The 20,741-nt window shown below is 38.1% G+C and overlaps 1 protein-coding gene and 1 long non-coding RNA gene across 2 annotated transcripts in view; both read left to right on the top strand.

The window, feature by feature from the left end:
* Positions 1-18,966, top strand: part of LOC128509432 (uncharacterized) — a 31,033-nt gene extending 12,067 nt beyond the window's left edge. Inside the window, exon 3 of the long non-coding RNA XR_008356043.1 lies at positions 18,301-18,966. This is a non-coding gene — a long non-coding RNA (uncharacterized LOC128509432). The remainder of the gene's footprint in view (positions 1-18,300) is intronic.
* On the top strand, positions 407-18,301 carry LOC128509430 (BOLA class I histocompatibility antigen, alpha chain BL3-7-like). The gene is made up of 7 exons (XM_053481170.1): positions 407-731; positions 13,847-14,107; positions 16,229-16,498; positions 17,217-17,498; positions 17,605-17,726; positions 17,939-17,969; positions 18,068-18,301. Exons 1-7 carry the CDS (start codon positions 686-688, stop codon positions 18,100-18,102), a joined length of 1,047 nt encoding a protein of 348 aa, XP_053337145.1. The 5' UTR covers positions 407-685; the 3' UTR covers positions 18,103-18,301.
* Positions 18,967-20,741: the final 1,775 nt, after the last annotated feature.

Genomic DNA, 20,741 nt, shown 5'->3' with positions numbered 1-20,741 from the left:
CCTCTACTCTTACTTTAGCTTCACACACATACACAAACACACACAGCGCCTGCACGCATAAACTAAAACACTTATCTGTCAGGATTTATTTGTACTTTTTTTAAAGGTAAAGTGCAGGTGGATATGTTTTATTTTTACTTAATGTTTTGTGTTAATTATTTTTATGTATTTATTTTTTGGGGCTGTTAAACGAATAATTTGAGTTTCCATTATTTCTTATGGGAAAATTCGCTTTAATTTACGAGTGTTTTGAAATACGAGCAGCTTCCGGAACGAATTATGCTCGTAATCCAAGGTTCCGCTGTACGCATTTCTGTTTCCTCTACATGACCTACGAAGGTTCTGCGATGCTTTGCGCATGCGCTCCCAGTAGAAAATGAACGACTCACTCTCCGAGATATTCATTCTACTGAGTCACGTTAAAGACTCGTTCAAAAAGAATGAATCATTCATTAACGACCCATCACTAATACGCAGTAGATACTATGTTTGTGTATTTTATTTCAAATATAATTTTATTAGGTCTCGTTAAAGACGCTGCCGACGTCACGTTGTGGGCTGACCTACGATAAAGAATAAAGTTTAAGGAAGTTATCTTTCCTATGTGAACGTTAGAGTAATCTTGCACCTGATCCTGTACATTGGACCTCTGGATCAATACCGAAATATTAACCGGACCGGACTAATGGAGAACATATTGTTAATTACGTGTTTTCTTTATGTTTCTGCAGGTAAGACTGAGTATTTTTATTTCTGTACTTCCGGTGCTGAGGCGAGCGGCCGCCTCCCGATATCTCCGTTACTTTAGTTATCGCGTTCGTTCAGTTTCTTTTATTTTAGAGAATAAATTCCGAAATAAAGGAGCAAAGTGAGGTGAAATGCTAGACGACTTAGGTTAACGGCCGCTAGCCTAACCGTTAACGAATTAGGCTAACGGTTAGGCTAATAGCTAGGTTAACTATTAGGCTAGCGGCTAAGCTAACGGTTAGGCTAACGGCTAAGCTAACGGTTAGGCTAACGGTCCATAAAGTAACTGACTCTCTCGTGTTTCCCCCATTATATACTGTATTCTTCAGTCCCTCAGTAGTTTGTATGTTTCTTCATGGCCTCATGTCCTTCCCTAATATCTGGGTCACATTAAGCCCCATTTCTAGTCGCCCCAATGTTTTTATCCCCAGTTTTTATCCCCCAGCACATTACATAATCTTTACATTACAGCACACACACACACAAACACACACACACATCAGACTCACCGGCTAATGCTAATTATATCATTGTAGGGTGCATTTTATTCCTTAAAGGTAATTAAAAATCATCTTACATTCAGTCCCTCTGAGGCTTATAAGCCCCATACGAATTGTTTACCCAGAGTTCAGACCCATACTTTACTCTTCTTTACAGTATCTAGTGATAAAATTAAATCACTGAGCTTTTATCACTGACCACCTGAATACCTCCATTTGTCAAACTGTAGCTCTCATACTTGCAAATGCTAGACACTGTCCAACACCAAGGACTGAGACTCGCATTGGGAGCCTTCAGGACCTCACCAGTTCAAAGCCTATACACAGAAGCAAATGAACCACCTCTTCATATAAGACGCTTGAAACTATCTTTCCAGTATGCAACTAAGATAAAGACAAATTTACAAAATCTATCTTATAATCCAATCTTCTTCCCAGAACATTTGCATCTGTATGATGCTAGACCAAACTACATCAAACTTTCCGGTATACGCACCAGACCTGACATCCTAAGTCAGACACACTTTTGCCCAATACCTCCCTGGAGCTTGGAAAAGCTTAATATCAATCTGGAACTGACTTATAATAAGAAGGCTGAAACTCATCCGTATATATTCCGTCAACAAGTCCTCGAAATAAAAAGCATTTTTCCCTACCATTAACCCATATACACGGACGGATCAAAAATGGACAACCACATTTCTGCAGCAGCAATAACTGAGCAACACCACTACAAAAGTTTCATCTCTAAAGCAGAAGCCCGGGCTCTGTTACTTGCTCTGGAACAATGAAAAAGAAAGAGAACAAAACGCCTTAGTATTCACCGACTTAAAATCCTGCTTACAAGCTTTGGAATCTATGAAAACAAATCGCCCAATAATCACTGATATATTAATCAAGGCAAACCAACTACAGAAGAACCATCACAATATTACCTTCTACTGGATTCCAGGACATAGTGGAATAACGGGAAATGAACAAGATGACATGGCAGCAAGACACGCCCTTACAGAAACTATTAGCGTATGCCAAATCCCACCCTCTGACCCCAAACCACTAATAAATATATATATATATATATATATATATATCAAATAAATGGCAAGCAGAATGGGAACAATACCAAAATAACAAATTATTCAAAATAAACCCAGTGGTGGGAGAAAGATGCTCTCACCCCTTCTAATCAAGACACGACCAGGTCGTATATACAAGGTTCTGTATAGGCCATCCTAATGTAACCCATGCGTATTTATTAAAGGATGAAGAACCTCCAAAATATCAGCGCTGTGGAACTACTCTAACCATAAACCACATACTTTTGCCCAAGTTTTAATACCATAAGAAAACAATTTCTACCAGAAAAAGATTTAGAAAACATATTCTGCAAGACAAAACCAGAAAATCTTTAACAATTTCTATCTAAAGTGCACCTAAAAAATCTAATGTAAAATTTTGTTCTTCTGGCCAAGACCATGCTATAATGTGATATTTATTTATTTCTGTCAATTATTATTATATATATTTTTTTACTTTCCCACAACTCTCTAAATCACTTACATTATAACATAATATAAAATTGATTCAAATAAACCAGGTTAATATTTGATATGAATCTGCCATGAAATAGCCTGAAAATCTGATAATAAATCCTAATACAAACAAACAAACAAATAGGACTAATTGCTTTAATACAGAAAACACACAACAGGATAACAATCTTCCTATTGCTGTAGAAAGTTCCTAATTCAGCAAACCACGCTCCCTAATTTCCCAGCCCCAAGGCAAGTTTATTTGTATAGCACATTTCGTACCCAATCATAATTCAGTGTTTTACATAAAAGAGAAGGAGATAATCATAAAATGAAATAGAAAATAATAGCAATAAAGCAGCATGAAGTTGTTGTCCTGCTACTGATGTTTTTGATGATGGAGTCCCGGATTATCAGAGACCTGACCTTGGTTTCGCTGTCTGCTTGACTTCAAGCCCCTGTTGGTAGCGACGTTAGCTGCTGGCTGATCCGATTCATATTCCACCACATTTGGGGATTGAATTCCTCACCCACATTTATTAATGCTTTAAATCTGTTCTTAAGATAAATGGGGGGCGGCAAAATACCAGAGTTTGCAAGTCTTGTCATAGCCATATCTGGGGAAGCGGATGCTATCGTAGCAATATGAGATACCCCTGACAGTCTGATGTCTTGAGCGCCTTTGGGTCTCGCTCTCTGTTTGTACCATCGATTAATCTGTCAATCAGTTTCGGCATGTTCCTCTACACTTGGTATAAACTGTTGAGATTTGCTAGATTCATGAGACTCACCGGCTGTATGCTGAGGGGGTCCATGCTGACGATCTGCTGAATGTTCTGCCTGTTTTGGAAGTCCAGCAAGTAACTTTGTTTCAAGAACTGCAATCCTTTCTAGAAGTGTGTGGCAGGTCATGCAGCAAGTAGATTTCACAAGAGGCATGTTCTCTCTTGTCTGTTTGAATGTAGGCAGCTGTGTTTTCCAGTCTCTGGAATGTAATCTGCTGGCAGCGGGAGGAAAAAGTCCCCTATTCGTCCAAACCCAAAAAGTTTTTAATTTAATGTTTAAGCCAAAAATGTGTCTGCTGAAGTAAAAATCTTAAAGATATCAGAGAAAAGTACAGATATCGAGAGCAAAGCGCAGAGCAGTAAGCAGGAACGTCAGAAAGGTAGAGAAGCCGGAAATCAAATATCTTACCATCTCTCCCAGCAGTAGTTGTGGTCTTAAGATTCTTGGTTTAAGCATGGCTTTAGTAAATGCATCATCAGGAGTTGTGTTATTAGGGATATACGTGCTGCATTTAAGAGCTTGTCTATTTTGCCATGTCATTGTACTGGTTGCAACTAGTTCTTCTTCTAACACAGTTAAAGCATCTTCAGTATAACTGATTTATAGTAAATATAATTGATCTATTCTTGTGTTTTTGTTCGGTGTAATCCAGACCAATAGTGCTTCATATCCTGATTTAATTTCATCTCTGGCTTTAAATTCATTTGGAATACCCCTGGGTTAACCAACTGAGTCCAAATATACATTAGGATCTGGTTGGTGGGCTCTTTTATCTCATTTCTTAGTTACTTACTACTGTACCATGATAATCTTCTGACATTGTCTTACTCCAATACATTTACTCTAATCCTCTAGTACATCTTACAGGTAAGGATGCTAGAAGGCGATCTTTTCCACAATAACAATCACCTTCTACTATTGTTTGATCTTTATATATCTCTTATTAAGCGTGGTATTACAGTCTGATTTTACAGGTTTGTAAAGTGATTTGTGCTCAGTTTCTTATCCCTTGGGCCAGATGCACTAATCCTCTAACAGTTTTTATTCTAGATACTAGATAGTGTATCTAGTATCTTCGCAGTTTCTTGTGAAGTTTCCTACATTTCCTACATTACCTGAGTTCCTTCAGGTTTAATAAAACATTCATATTCTTGGGTATAATCTATGCTATACTATTTTGGAATTTCTGCTTTTCTTTGTTGTACTTTAACATTTTTTGTTTATATCCTAATGCACACACAAAGTAGCTTTTATACATGGAGTTTCGTAAAAAGCCAAACATTCTGCAGAGTATTATGGTCTAATATCTTATCTAAATGACAAAAGTTTATATAAAATATATCTGATGATTGTAGCCAAAGATTCTTCCTTGTCTGTTGCTGCTATGGAATGCTGAAATTTTAGAAAGCCTTTGGTTAGAAATAAACAACATTCATAATTTCATTATACACAGTAAAGTCAACCATCAGCTGCTACAGTGGAATTTCTGTATCTGAAATAAAAGAGCATAAAAAAGCAGTGTAGTTCTGTTTAAACAGTGATACAGTTATACCTGCTTTACAGTTTTCTAAGTGAATGCTGTTTCGTTATTTGACATAATCTCTGATGAAATTCCAAATCTAGTTACTCCTAGGTAGATTTGTCCCTCCTCCCTCATCTGCAGATGATACGGTTTCTATCCCAATACCTCTACTAAATGTCTGTCTGTTATCCTCTACCTTTGCCTTTAACTCACTTTATCATATCCACATCCTCCATCACTTAGTGCTTAAATGGCCTTTGTGGTACCAGTATATGGCCTATAGGTGTCGCTGTTCTTTTCCTGACATTAGTTTTAGGCACATATTCCACATAAAAAAAAGTCATCCACCAACACCTCATACACCAACACCTTATCATGCTGTTTCAGCTTCTGCAATCATCCGTTCACTTCTATTTCCACTTACTTTAAAAAACTAAACATCTTTCATTTAAATACCACTATGACACATTACTCTGTCTCTTTGACTACTGGTAGCCAGGCAGAACTACATTAAGGCTAAATGAACTTCCACACTTAGACTGGTCACTGCCCAGCCTTTTTATTTAAATGACATCTTTCGACCTTAAAATCAGTTTTAATATAAACATGTAATGTGAGGAAGTTTATGGAATTAGACTTAAAAATCTGGATCATCAAGTTATTGGTGAACAGCGGCTCTGTATTAGTAAACAAACTAATCTGTAAACGAAGCATAAACTGCACTAAATATAAATACACAATAAGTACAGTTTTTGATGAGAACCATAGATGTATCTAAATCACTCCATTTTATCATGTTACATGTATACATATAACATGTATACGTTTAAATGACACTTCAACATCCTGTTCCCACCAACACAATACTCCCATAGATCTGTTCTGTTTCTAATCAGATACAATGCTTCAATACATAGGTTTACTCATTCCCACAAAACATACTGCTCTCATACATGTTCATCTTATTGCTTAAGGAAACATCACTCACTTAATTGCACAGCTTGTCCATGTGCTCCCATCCTACAACGACAAGTCATAATGAGGCCTTGGTGGCCCAGCATACAGTTTAAAGTCATCAGTCTGTAATGCTGAACTCTGATCACACACATTGACTGATACATCATATCTAACTGTATTTACCTTACACTACTTATTAATGCTACTACACAGATGCTGCAAATAGATTAGCATTACCCATAATTTCTCATGATACTGCGGTTGAGACAACCTTCTTAACCGCAGTATCATAACCCTGGTATACAATATGTTCTCTCATGGCAACCATCTATAATCATTACATCCTTTTGTGCATTACTCTTTTTTGCCGATTGCTTACATATGCATATTATTTTATCATAATATATGGCTTTCTCCATTGCACTCAGTGTACAGTATATAACCCTTTCTGTATATCACCATCATACATGAAATGACCACCAGGTGGCGCAAAGTGAGCTTAATTCATAAAAATGTCATAACACCATGTTGTATCAAAGAAATACTACAGTGATATTAATTTCCACATCTGAGTACTTTATACAAAAAACATGAAAAATCAGAGCTATTGACATTTACTGTACAATAATAAATTAATAAAAACATTGGTTAAATGTTGTTTAGACAATCAAGTTCATTAGCTGACAATTTTATTTGTACGAAGAACAAACTGTTGGAGTATCTCTGTTTGTGTCTATTGTTATTAAAAAAATACATTAAAAGATATCAAACTTTAAATATAGAAATAACTGGAGAAATAAACTTTCAGAATAGAGCATTAAAATAACAAAAAAAAATTGTTGTTTCTGTAAACACCTGGTTGGATGATTTTGACCCAACAACTGGTTTATTCTTTATTCTCTGGTTTCTCCAAACGGCCTGCGAAATGTTCAAAATATTACTGTAATTGTGTCACAGGTGTAGTTTAAATAGTTCTTTAGGCGAGAATGTATGGGTGTACAGCTCAAAACATCAAACGGTTATTAAAGATAGCGTCTATTTAGAAAATTGCCTCAACAATTTTGGAGATTTGAGCTCCAGGCAGTTCCCATGTACAGTACATGCCTGTTAATGTATATTTTAAAGTTTTTGTTTTGTCTTTGAAATTAACTACACAAAGCAGTGTCTTCCCACCTGGGAGTTTCTCCAGCATACTGTATATCAGATTGATGGACACGAGTCCTCATCTGTTACAATTTTGACAGTTTTTAGCCCACATTTAATCAATAATATTTAACAAAGTTTTATTGTTCTTGTTCTTTATTTTAAGTAAATTGAAGAAAAAATTAAATAGTAAAATAAGTAGTTAAATGGTTTAAATAGTTAAAATAAATAGCTAAAATATTAAGATGGTGAATGTTCGTATTTGTATGTTTGCATGTAGGCATTATAGGATTTGCATAAAAAGTGGCAGCTGGCACACCTAAAAATAGATGCAGGATTATTATTTATAGTCTAAATAAAAATGCTTTTCTAAACATGGGCTATTGTTGTTTACTTAAAATATCTGTCAATTTAATTTAAATGAGGTTTGGGCTGTGATCCTCCTCTTTAATTTCCTACGTGGTCTAATCAGCGCTCAACCGCACGCATAAAGTTTTCCAGAGTGCACCGGCAGAAGTAGACTAATGATTATAAATGTGTCAGGGATAAACAACAAGGAGACTGACTCTGACCATTTTAATAATTCATTGATAAATTACTGATGGTTTTGGTTTCGGCTGTGATGAAGGTGATCATGTCATCTCGTCGTCTCCGCAGCAGTGGACGTGCCAATAGCTCACATTTCATACGAATTACATCATCTGAAATTAGTTTTCCATTAGTTTATAATATCAGACATTTCACTTTCTGTAAGTATATATTTACAGAGTTTCTCTTCATTTCCTGGCGCGCAAGTTCACCAAAAGCAATACAGAATCGCTCACCATGTTTACTTTTATTATTTTACAAAATCATAATGTTTATTGTCGTCATTGTGAGTGGACTTAAATAAAAGTAGAGTCTTTTAAAGGCTATGTAGCTTATATAGTTTTATTATATAGTTTTTTCACATTAATCTGATGATCTGTTTTCTGGCTATACACTAGTGTTACACATAATATAATCTAAGACCTAGATATAAAGGTATACATTTACTTTGCTTAAATTTGATGCAAATAAGAATCTGCTATATTTAATTTAAATTCTAAACTTAAATTACTGTAATTTTAGTTCTTTGATTATAAATTCGTTTAATTACAATGTTGATTTTATCCGCTACTACGTGCAGCTCTAAATAAGCTGCGGCTAATTAATCCTTGAGAGAATGAACTAAGGCCTGATCTAATCTAATGTATAAACTGACCCTGAGTCTCCTAACCTAGGTGTGTTTTTTCTTATCTACCTCAATACATAGCCTGGGTTCCTGTTCAGCGTTGGGTGTTAGAATTGGTACCTGGTTCTCTCCTATAGAATTATCTGGCCATCTCTATTAACCATGTTTTAGACCCTCTGGAGGGTTTACTGGACTATGAACTTGACTTTGGAGAGGCTGCTGCCACCCTCCTCCCATCCCACTCCCAGGTGGCTTTGTCCATGTATGTGTGGAACAGAATGTTCGATTATGTCCAGCACACTCCTGATAGAAAGTTAACACCAGTGTTTCTTTGGCTTCTTTGGGGTTTCTTTGCTGCTTCGTGGATTTTAGGAAGGGGTGTGACACGCCAGTCCAAAGCCCACGGCACATGGGTAGCCCATGTCCATGTACAGGGTGACACAAAAAAATGGGAACTTTTTTTACAATCCAATAAAACCAGAAGTGATTAAAGAAATAAATTTTATTGCCTGTTCCACTGATCCATGATTACTAAAATGGCGGAGTTTTTACTTGCTAAATGTCACTAACCCGCAGTGCTACCACCTGCTAATGGCTACCAATACACATTTCAAAAATTCCCGTTATTCTGTGTCATCTTGTATTTAACCCCTGTGTTGTGTTTGGGTCTGTGACCCGTTATCATGTTTTATCAAAAGAAAAAATGATACAATTAATTATTTTTTCAAACTGGTATACTGGATGATCACATTTCTGAACATTCAGAGTCTGACAGTGATCAAGTCCTCTTTTGAGCTTTTCGTCCCAGATTCACCCCAGAAAATTATACTGGATTGCAGTAATTTTGAAGGAAGGTGTGATTTTAGGAAAGAGGGGAAAGGAGATGAACCAAACCAATTCACACGCCCACTTTGGGGTTCTTATCCTTGCTGAAGTTTTCAGGGCCACAGAATCCCAGTAGGGTGCAGAAATTGGCAGAAGGAAGTGCTGTGAAGTGTGTAGACCCAGGATGGACAGAGAAACACTATGTACATGCACCAGGAAGTACATCTGCACCACTAACACAGTAAAACTCATGTGGCTGATGTGTTGTCTAGACTCACATGGTTCAGCTTGTGTTGTGTAAAATTATCTGAAAGGGGTTAAACTTCTAATTAAGTTCATATAAATCAAAATCAATAGTTTCTTAATTTGTAAATCCGTAGATTTCTTTTAATCATATTGATAATTGATTTTTTTATAATTTTTTTTTAAAGAAAAAAAACGAGTAGCACTTTAATTCATATACGTGATAAAGGGCAAATCTTAACTATATATCCTGTGTCTATTTTGCTGGTAATCAGGACGAAGTAAACATCTGTTGGGAATTTCAACATAAAATTGATTTGTGTTAAGTGTTTTTTTTTTTTTTTGGAAATTGTGGAGCTAGGGATCCAAGTCTCTCAGTGTTTAATGTAAATCTACATTAATCTGCATTTCTCATCTTTACCTCCAAATGTAAAACCCAATGTACTTAACTCTTTCAGTTTATATACTATTACATTGGAACCTAGATTTAACATTTTATGAATTTGTAATCCTACACTCCTAAAACTTCCACTGTTCCTTCCAGTACAGGGAATTGACCTTCTGAGGACACATATGGGGGCGGCGTAACTAACTCTCCCTGCTGTTATTCTGTTCCACTTTCTGACTTTAAAACTTTTCCCTCTCTCACTTTTTCCTTCTTACCAACTCGTCTCCTTTCTTCCTAAATAGAGCCAACACCTCTTTTTCTTGCTGTCTTTTTATTTTCATCTGCAGTCTTGTATTTTTTACTTAAGTTTCCATTTCCTCCCACAATGCCACATCAGATTTCCCTTCCTTTGGCCATTTAGTCAGTAAACTCTTTTTTGCCATTTATTTGAGATCTTGGTTATAAATTCTTTACATAATGGATGTTTCAACACTAATGTTTCCACAAGAAAGGCTGCCATTATGTCCTGTAGTCTGTGACATCACAACCTTAACCTTACTGTCTTACTCTTATGCTTATGTAGCAACTTTAATATTCAACCAATTCAACATGACACGCGGCCCCTCTCTGATCAACTGCTATTACAGACCCTGTCCACTGGACACACAGCTTACATTCTTACTCAACTGCTCACACACACACACACACACACACACACACACACACACACACACACACACACACACACAGATATAGCCTGCACTCAGACTCTTAGACTAACACACACTGTTTCTATTCTCCACTTCCTGGAGTGACACATAAATAATTTTATTGTTGCACTACAGCAAAATATCATTAATACAATATCAGTTACAGTTGACATACGACAGTACGCTCCTCAATAGGAAACCAACCCTTATTCTGTTACTGTTCTTTTGGAGGGGTCTTTAACAAACGTTCTCACCACCAAGGGTCATCCCCGGCAAACAACAGAAGCTAAGTATGTAAGCAAAAAGTTGCTTACCTTTTTAGGTGGCCAACCCTGCTTACCCCTAACCCTAACCCACGGGGATCAGACACACCTTTGCCCCTTTTCCAGTCCTGCTGACTATACCAAAATTGTTTAGAAAATTTGTCTTGGGTTTTGTTTCCAGAAGATTACGACCTTTATTATCTATTCATAACGGCCGGAGCTGGTCCATGGAGCGACTAACTCTCTCATCTGTTTCTCCCATCGTATATTCTCCCCTCCCTAAATAGTTTGTACGTGACTTCAGGGCTTCATGTCCTCACACAACATCTGGGTCCATAAAGCTCCCCCTTTCTTGGCACCCCAATACCTAGCTCTAGTATCTTTTATTATATAAACACTCCTGGCACATTATTTTATAGTAACTCGTATATAAACACTCCTTATATGTTATTTTCTCATCCTGTGGTATATGTATATGGTCTGTTTGGGCTTGTGAGGTATTAGTGAAAGCTGTATAGAGCATGTACATGTTGTTATTATAAATAAAGTTGTAAGTATTATTTTCCACTCTTTTGGATCAACTGAAGTATTGGAGTAAATATAATCACAGTGTATGTATTAGTTCCAGTTTACCCCTCGGTCAGTGTCTCCAGTGTGTTTGTGTGTGTGTGTGTGTGTGTGTGTGTGTATGTGTGTGTGGTTAACGCCCTTCAGAGTTACACCAAAAAAAACAAAACACATCTGCCTGATCTTTGCTAACTTTTTGACATTATATCTAATGTAATGTAAGTTAGCAGCACAGCAATGCAGTTAAACAAACATCCTGTAAGTGTTAGTGGTTAATTTAATACATGCATAATATTACACTCATAAAGAGATAATAACTACATACTTTATCTGTTCTCCCTTTATTTCTTTTTTTTTTTTTCTAAACTGGACTTTGACTTTTTCTTATTTAAGTATATATTTGTATCTGTACAATTGAATATGTACTTCGGTGCAGAGGTGTGTGTGTGTGTGTGTGTGTGTGTGTGTGTGTGTGTGTGTGTGTGTGTGTGTACGTACTCTGGTTATATATACAGTGGCGAGGAAAAGTAAGTCTTCTTCTTTGTCTTTCGGCTGTTCCCTTTCAGGGGTCGCCACAGCGAATCATTTGCCTCCATCTAACCCTATCCTCTGCATCCTCTTCTCTCACACCAACTAACTTCATGTCCTCTCTCACTGCATCCATAAATCTCCTCTTTGGTCTTCCTCTAGACCTCCTGCCTGGCAGGTTCAACCTCAACATCCTTCTACCAATATATTCACAATCTCTCCTCTGAACATGTCCAAACCACCTCAATCTGGCCTCTCTGACTTTATCTCCAAAACATCTAACGTGGGTTGTCCCTCTGATAAACTCATTCTTAATCCTATCCATCCTTGTCACTCCCAAAGAGAACCTCAACATCTTCAGCTCTGCTACCTCCAACTCTGCCTCCTGTCTTTTCTTCAGCGCCACTGTCTCTAAGCCGTAGAGCATTGCTGGTCTCTCCACTGTCCTGTACACCTTTCCTTTCAGGAAAAGTAAGTGATTTTAAATTAATAACTGGCTCCCCTTGGCAGCAATAACCCTAACCAGACTCTTCCTGTAGCTGTGGATCAGATCTGCACATCATTAAGGAGGAATTTTTGCACGTTCTTCCTGACACAACTGCTTTATCTCTGTCATATTCTCTGGACGTCTCATGTGTTTGACTCTCTTTAGGTCATTACACATCATCTCTACTGGGTTGAGGTCTGGACACTGACAAAAGAGGATTTTGTTTTTCTGAAGTTCTGTTGTTGACATGCTCAGGTGTTTTGGGTCAGTGTCCTGTTATATCACCCAACTTCTACATTGTCTCAGCTGATGTAGACGTTCTCACATTATCCTGAAGGATTTTTAATACGTTTGGGAATTCATCTTTTCCTCAGTGACTGCAAGCTGGCCACGCCCTGATACAGCAAAGCAGGTTTTATGCTCACATTAGCGTATTCCTCTTGTGCTGAGCAAATTCAAAGTTTGACGGTTTTTATCAGGTAAAGCAGCTTTAGTCCACACCTCCAAACTCATTTTCCTAACGAGACTCCATGTATGCTAACATCTGACTCTAATTAGCTTTTTTGAGGTCATTAACTCAAGGATTCACTTTTTACATCCACCAGAACTATAAGGTTTTATGGTTAACAATAAAGACATGAAAGATCAGATTGGTTTTGTGTTGTTATTTGTTGATATCTTGATTTAGATGATCAGATCACATTTTATGACAAATTAATGCAGAAAACCGTGAAATTCCAAAAGGTGCACATACTTTTTCTTGCCACTTTGTGTGACATTGTGTACAAAAATACCAGATGAAAAGCTTTATATTTCTTATCACAAGATGACTTGTATTATACAGAACGAATGACAAAATACTTTTAGTAATTACAGCTAAAGTCAAATTAATCAACTGCTGTGTAGGAGAAGCTCCACTGCCTGATGGAGGCAAACACACTTTACACTTAAACACACTTTACACTTCATGTGTATTCAGTTGGGTGGGAGATTTGAAACAGGAAACAACTATTAGTGTTTACAGACTGACTGCATTGCATGGCAGGATATTCTGCATTTTTAGCTAAACTGCACTTTGTCATATTTTACATACGGTGTGACTATTTACATGTGGCAAATTATTATTGTCATTACAAATAATTTCTGCTTTGCACACGAGTATTCCTGCAAAAATTAAAATGAATCTTACAGGAACATACTGTAGGCCAGAAAAGAAAGCAGCATGTTGTGTACAAAACACTTTTCAGACAAAAAAAAATCTTCTTGGTTTTGCTACATGAAACCAAGAAGATAATTTTTTTTTGGTCTGAAAAGTGTTTTGGGTTGAACAAAGTCCTCAGATGTTCTGTCACTGGTTCTGCACTGAAATATCGAGATCCTGGAGCATTGATCTGTCATGTCTGTGATGTTTTCTTGTTGTTTAATGTATTTACAGACACACACACTCTGCAGTACCTCTACACTGCAGTCACACCTGGACTTACTGATTTCCCAGAGTTCACTGCTGTGGGTCTGCTGGACGGAGAGCAGTTTATGTTCTACAGCAGCAGCAACAGGAGTCTGATCATAAAGGACTGGATAAAGAAGACTAACAGTGAGACCTACTGGAGGAGTGAGACACAGGACATGCGGGGCAATCAGGATACCTTTACCAACACATTCACAACGGCAATGAAAATGTTTAATTACAGTGAAGGTAAGAATAAACATATACTGTATTGTTGTTTCAATGTTAAATGGTGTTGGTTGTTGATGATACATGATTGTGAGCAGAAGATTTAAAGTTTCTGATTTTTACCAGATTTTTCTCCCTAGTTTAGTGGTGTCCAATTCCTCCCCGTCACTAGGGGGCTCCAACATTAAGCTTCTAACACCATTCAGTTGGGAGGGCCACAGACCGACCCACCTGTTTTCCTCCGACCACCGTGATGTCACCGACCATCTTTTCAAACTGTTCGCTCACTTACCGTTCCACCTACGCGAGCTCACAGACGACCCTGATTGGCTTGTAGAGCCGTCATTAATGTGGGAGCGCGGGTACCTTTCATCCCTCTCCTCAGAGAAAGCTAGGCCAATCAGTCTCTCTCTTGGCCTCTGGCTGTGAGAGGTAACAACATCACCCGGATGATAGGGCGATCACTTTGCCACTGCACCACTCGGAGGCAGAAGATTTAAAGTTTCTAACAGAAAAACACTCAGTTTCTTGCTGAGCAACTTTTAAATGAACAGATGCAAAAGGCAGCACAGAAATATAGGAGCAGCTACAGAGTGTGATTTCACACTGTCATGTTGTGTGGATTTTGCATTTTGTGTTGTTGTGTCATGTGTCAGAAATATGCTTAAAATCAGAGCTTGAGAAGCCTGAAACTTTCCAGCACTGAAACCCATAACTCCCCAGATGTATAAACATTAAAATAAAGGTAATTTGCTTAAGATAATTGTTTATAGTTTCTGATTTATAGTGTTATATTTGCAGGTTTATATCATAAGTGGACTTTAGACAGACTCTTACAGACTAACAGACTCTTATGGTCTATGAACTTGTTTAAATCAGTAATTGTATATATGAATGGATTTACAATTTAATGAGGTATTTATAAAGTTCTCCATCTATCCATAACAAGGATTTCATTTTGAAGCCAAAAGATCTCTGATGCCCTCTAGTGGCTGGATACAATATTTAAAGGAGGCCTTGTGCAGACTCATCATTAGACTGTCCAAGTGAGACCACACACATCCATCTGTACAGTGTATGACTGAACACTCAGGCCTTCACATACCTTTCACCATATAGTGTTTGTATACACTATATTACCAAAAGTATTTGCTCCTCTGCCTTCACATGCATATGAACTTGAGCAACGTCTGATTCCTAATCCATAGAGTTTAATATGATGTTGGCCCCGCCCCCTCAAACAGCTTCAATTCTTCTGTGAAGGCTTTCCACAAGGTCTAGGAGTGTGTTTGAGGGAATTTTTGATTATTCTTCTAGAAGCACATTTGTGAGGTCAGACACTGATGCTGGACGAGAAAGCCTGTCCCATAGTCTCTGCTCTAATTCATCACAAAGGTGTTCTAATGGGTTGAGGTCAGGAAGAAGAGGTGCAGGCCAGTCAAGTTCTTCCACATCAAACTCACTCATTCATGTCTTTATGGAGCTTGCTTTGTGCTCTGGTGCGCAGTCATGTTGGAACAGGAAGGGGCCGTCCCCAAACTGTCATACAAAGTGTGGAGCATGAAAATGTCCAAAATGTCTTGGTGTGCTGATGCGTTAAGAGTTCCTTTCACTGGAACTAAGAGGTCGAGCCCAATTTTAATGGTGAAGTCAATCCTGTGACCTGAATATGACCTCCACAAAAGATTTGGAAACTACAAGTTACATTATAATTGCTAGTTTGTCCCATTACTTTTGGACTGTGTAACATGGTGGCTTAGTGGTTAGCACTGTGCCCTTGCACCTCCAGGTTTGGTAGTTTTAATCTCACCTCGGGTGAGTGATGTATAAACATTTTCCCTGTATTGGGTCGGGTTCATCTGGGTTCTCCAGTTTTTTTCCAAAATCCAAAGACATACGCTGTAGGCTTATTGGCATTTCTAAGCTGCCCTTTGTGTGTGTGTGTGTGTGTGTGTGTGTGTGTGTGTGTGTGTGTGTGTGTGTGTGTGTGAGTGTGTCCAGCAGTGGGATGGCATTATGTATTTTTAACTCCAGTACATTGTTATAGACAGCTATAAGAACAGCAAAGTATAAAATATGCTTATATGACCAAAGGTCTCTTGTGTGTAATCTGGGTCTGTCTGTATCTGTTTGTCTCTTTAGGAGATCACACACTACAGAGGATGTTCGGCTGTGAGCGTGATGATGATGATGATGTCACCACTAGAGGATACGATCAGTACGGTTATGATGGAGAAGATTTCATCAGTCTGAATCTGACAACTGTAACCTGGACTGCAGTTAAACTTCAAGCTGTGACAATCAAACACACCTGGGAGTCTAAAGGTTCTAATAAACATCAGAAGAACTTCCTGGAGCGCGACTGTATCGATCTGTTAAAGAAGTACAACAGAGACACTCTGAACAGAAAAGGTAATGTCTGTGTGTGTGTGTGTGTGTGTGTGTGTGTGTGTGTGTGTGTGTGTGATCTACTCTGTTAGTGTAACACATTCTAGTACTGAACAGATTAATATCATGGAAATTACGTACACGACTTTTTCACACGTGCATGCACGGCACACAGGTAAACAACAGCGGAGCGGAGCCTACAAATGGCAACATGAGTTCTTCCGTCTGAAAGTTTTTCAAAGTGTCCAATAAAGACGTAAAGTTAGCCATTTGCAATGTATGTTGTGATGAAATCCCTCGAGGTGGAAGCAAGCAACAGCACTTTAACACCAATAACATGATTAGGCATCTTAGAACACGCCATACAACTGAATATGCCGAATATGAGAAACTAAACCAGCCGAAGCCAACAACATCCCCATCCCTTAACCAGCCGACTGTGATCGGCAATCGGCAAATCATGATCTTGGTGATCAGTGATCGGCCCCAAAAAGCCCGTTTGGAGCATCTCTATTGAAAATGTTTATACCATCTGAATCTGATCCACTGATGCACATTAATTTCTTTTTTAATAGTTTCCATAACAACCAGAACATTAATGATTGTTTAATAATTGTGTGTTTGCAGGGTTAGGATGGAGGTAAAAACTTTATAGTTCAGTATTTATTCTGTACAGTCATTTATACTATTTCCTTTCTAAATCTGAAAGTGTTGTAATACTAAGTTCTGTGTGTCGCTGCAGTTGTTCCTGAGGTGTCAGTGTTCCAGAAACACACTCCTTCTCCAGAGGTGGTGTGTCACGCTACAGGTTTCTTCCCCAAAGCACTAAACATCACCTGGCAGAAGGACGGAGAGGACGTACATAAGGACGTGGAGCTCAGAGAGACGTTACCCAACCAGGATGGAAGCTTCCAGAAGAGAAGCATTCTGAAAGTCCCAGCTGAGGAGCTGCAGAAACACATCTACACCTGCGTGATTCAGCACAGCAGCTTGAAGAAGGAGTTAGTGCGAGAAGTACCAAAAGGTCCTAATAAACTAGAGCTGTAGAGAGTGAAAGCTGATTTCTTGCTGCAGCAGATAATAAAGACTCTGTGCTGATTTAACAGGTGGAGAATCAGGTGGAGGATCAGACGGAGGATCAGACGGAGGATCAGACGGAGGATCAGACGGAGCACCCATTGCTATCATCACTGCTGTAGTCGTGGCTCTCGTCGCTGTTGTTGCTGGAATTGTGGTTTGGAAGAAGAAGAACACTGGTGAGAGGAGGAAGGAGGCAGATGTGAAGTTTTCAGAGAACAGATTTACACTTTATAATTTCTTAAAGAGGATGTGATGAATATTTTGCTTCTGTTTAAGTTGAACTGATAAATTAGACGAGACAATAAGCTGATATTGACTAATTGTCTTGTGAAAGTAAATCCAGTAGACTGATTTATTACTAACTGTCTGTCCATCATCTGTGTTTCAGGCTTCAAACCTGTTCCACCCAAACCCTGTAAGTGAACCCTTATGATCCATAAATTATGTTTAAAACCACTACATTATTTATACACAGTGTTTAGTCACTTTGTGATGGATGTGAATGTTTTACAGCCTCTGAAGGAGATTCTTCAACCAACAACTCTTAAAGTGTGACTGTGTGACTTCCTGCTGAACTGAGAGAGTAAGACATGATGTAGTTTACAGTGTAATATGGAATAAACATCTGTGTGTGGAGTGAAAATCCAGCAGAAAAGCCTGCAGTAACATTCAGAGCTCATCCTGTTTCTGTTTGGAAGGGAGAATTTCACATTGGTTACTAAAATATTCTACCGTGACTATTATAGGAGGAGACTGAACTGATGGATGCCTCGTAGGAATATTGCCTCAGCTAATTTAAGGTCAAGAGTGTTCCTGAAAAAAATTCAGCCTTATTGATACTTGGATGGAACATTTTGTGACTCGTTCAGCAACTCGTGACTCATCATTCTAGTTGTTTAGCTGACAACAGTATTTTTGTTAACAATATTAGGACCCCTGTGACTGATCATAGAGAAATGTGTGTATGTGTAAGGTTTTATACTATTGTAAGACATTATAATCTAATAAGAAGATTCCCGTGCCCTGAGAACAGACCCCTCACTGTGCTTCCTCATGTCTTATGTGGTAACACCTTCTATATCCTGTATCCAGACGAACATGCCAGAACCCTTTTGTTTAATCAGGAGAATGTAAATGTATCTCCTCTCACCTGTCTTTCTCCGTGTCTCTCTATGACTGACGTGTTATTGATTGGTTCTTCTGATGTTTGGGACACAGCACCGCTTTAAATGTGCTCTCTTTGCTGAGAATAAACAGAGATCTTCAGACATCATGCCTGTGTGTGTGTGTGCTTGTCTCTCCCGGTCGATCGGACCCGGACTGGTAAGTGTATCAGGGTTCAGTGGACACAGCAAGCTAAAACTCTTATTCTTCCTCTTTTAAACCTAACAGTATGTCTTTTCCATTACATCATCTCAAAAAGGCATCTTTATGGAAATTTAAATAATTCACTGATTCAGTTTTCAAAAGATAAAAGCTAATTAATATATAGTATCTTGAAATAAAGTGAGATCGGAGTGTTTTGGCACTAACTGACAAATATTTAAATATGATTTAGGCAGACAGCTTGGTAGCAATTTAGCCAAAAGCAGAAGGGCAGATAAGGAAGATCCTCTTTTTACTACCTCTTTTTTGGATTCTATTAATCACTGAAAGCCTTACTGATGAGGTCAGGAGTAGCCTAATGGCTAATGTATTGGACTACTGATAGGAAAGTCTCCAGTTCCACCAATCCGCTGCTGTTGGGCTCTTGAGCAAAGTCCTTAATCCTGGTCAGATATGTAATGAGATAAAATTTAAGTCCAACACTGTTTTTCATAAGATTATTTGGGTGCGCTCGGCTGAAATGAGTCGGTCTCACTGGTTTCAATGAATTAGTTCAGGAGCACAATAATACAAAATGTCTGTTCTGTAAAGCTCTCATAATGTAGAATAATCCTAATTGTATAAAATCCTCAATGAGACAGAGGTCACAGTCTGAAACAGCTCTGAGACAAAAATGGCATCTGTTTGTGCAAACTGAATACCATGTAGCGCTGTCCCATTAAGCGAGGTCATCTGATGCATCAGGATTAAGGTGTTTTTATGTTTTACATTGTATACAGTATTTACACCCAGCTTGTTTTTTTTAACCATTATGCATTTGTTTTGGACTTGTGATTATACAAAAATAATTTTAAAACACTGCAGATATTCTTGTTTTTATGCAAAAATTGTTTCTTATAATCGTATAGCCCCTATTTCATGATTTTGGAAGATATTTTAAAAGTATTAAATAAATAATAAAAAAAACTTTAAAAGGCTGTTTAAATTTTACATTTGTTATTATATGGTGTAGATTTGTAGTGTTTTGTAGATTTGTAACCACTATCCAGCGCCATAAAACAAACAAAGAAAAATCTGAGCTTTGGACTTGCAGTAGATACATACCACATGTATGGAATTGTCTTTGATGCTTACTCCTTGCTGTATGGCAGGCCCTGCGTGCCGAGTATCCAACGAGAGTTGACCTTAAGTCATTAAGGGGTGATCAGTTGGTGGAAACGGAGAACCTAACTCTGTACATCCTGAAGCAGTTAAAGAGGTCAAAGCAAGAGACGAAAAGTGATCCAGAGGAAGACACGTTGTCTAAAAGACATCAATTTTGCTTATTCTTTTATTCAGCAAAATAAACAATATTATTTTTGTGTAAATTATTAACGTATTGATGTCTTTTAATTAAGGACAAAAACAGACCCTGTGCTTGTGTTTAGGACTGATGCTGAACAGCTGTGTTCATAGGTTTAACACTAGAAGCGCCGAGCAGCGGTCATTAGACCGCAAGGGGGTAAAAAAAAAATAATACTTCACACTCGATCAAATTCCAGGACCCTCCTTTCATGACTTTTCCTAGTTCTGTGAGGTTAATCACCCTGTATGCTTACATTTTTAAAATCGCACCAGTAAAAGCCAGTAAAAAGCTATTTTGCTCTTACTGACGTGAAATCGCTGACAGCTGCGCGCTGGTCATGCCGACCTTTACACGACAACAGTTAAAGTGTTTGTGGATGGAGAGGTGCCTGTGTGCACTCCTGCATTTTTCCGTTGGCTTTAACACAAAAACATTTGCGCAGACAGGTCTAAAGAACCCCTCCCCCGCCAAAAAACCACACAGAGCAATTAGCACCATGTCATAGTCAGTATTCTC

This window comes from Clarias gariepinus, chromosome 21 (genome assembly GCF_024256425.1).
Source record: "Clarias gariepinus isolate MV-2021 ecotype Netherlands chromosome 21, CGAR_prim_01v2, whole genome shotgun sequence".
Taxonomy (NCBI): Eukaryota; Metazoa; Chordata; class Actinopteri; order Siluriformes; family Clariidae; genus Clarias; species Clarias gariepinus.
The sequence above is the reverse complement of the archived record's forward strand: the minus strand, read 5'-3'. Positions and strand labels throughout refer to the sequence as shown.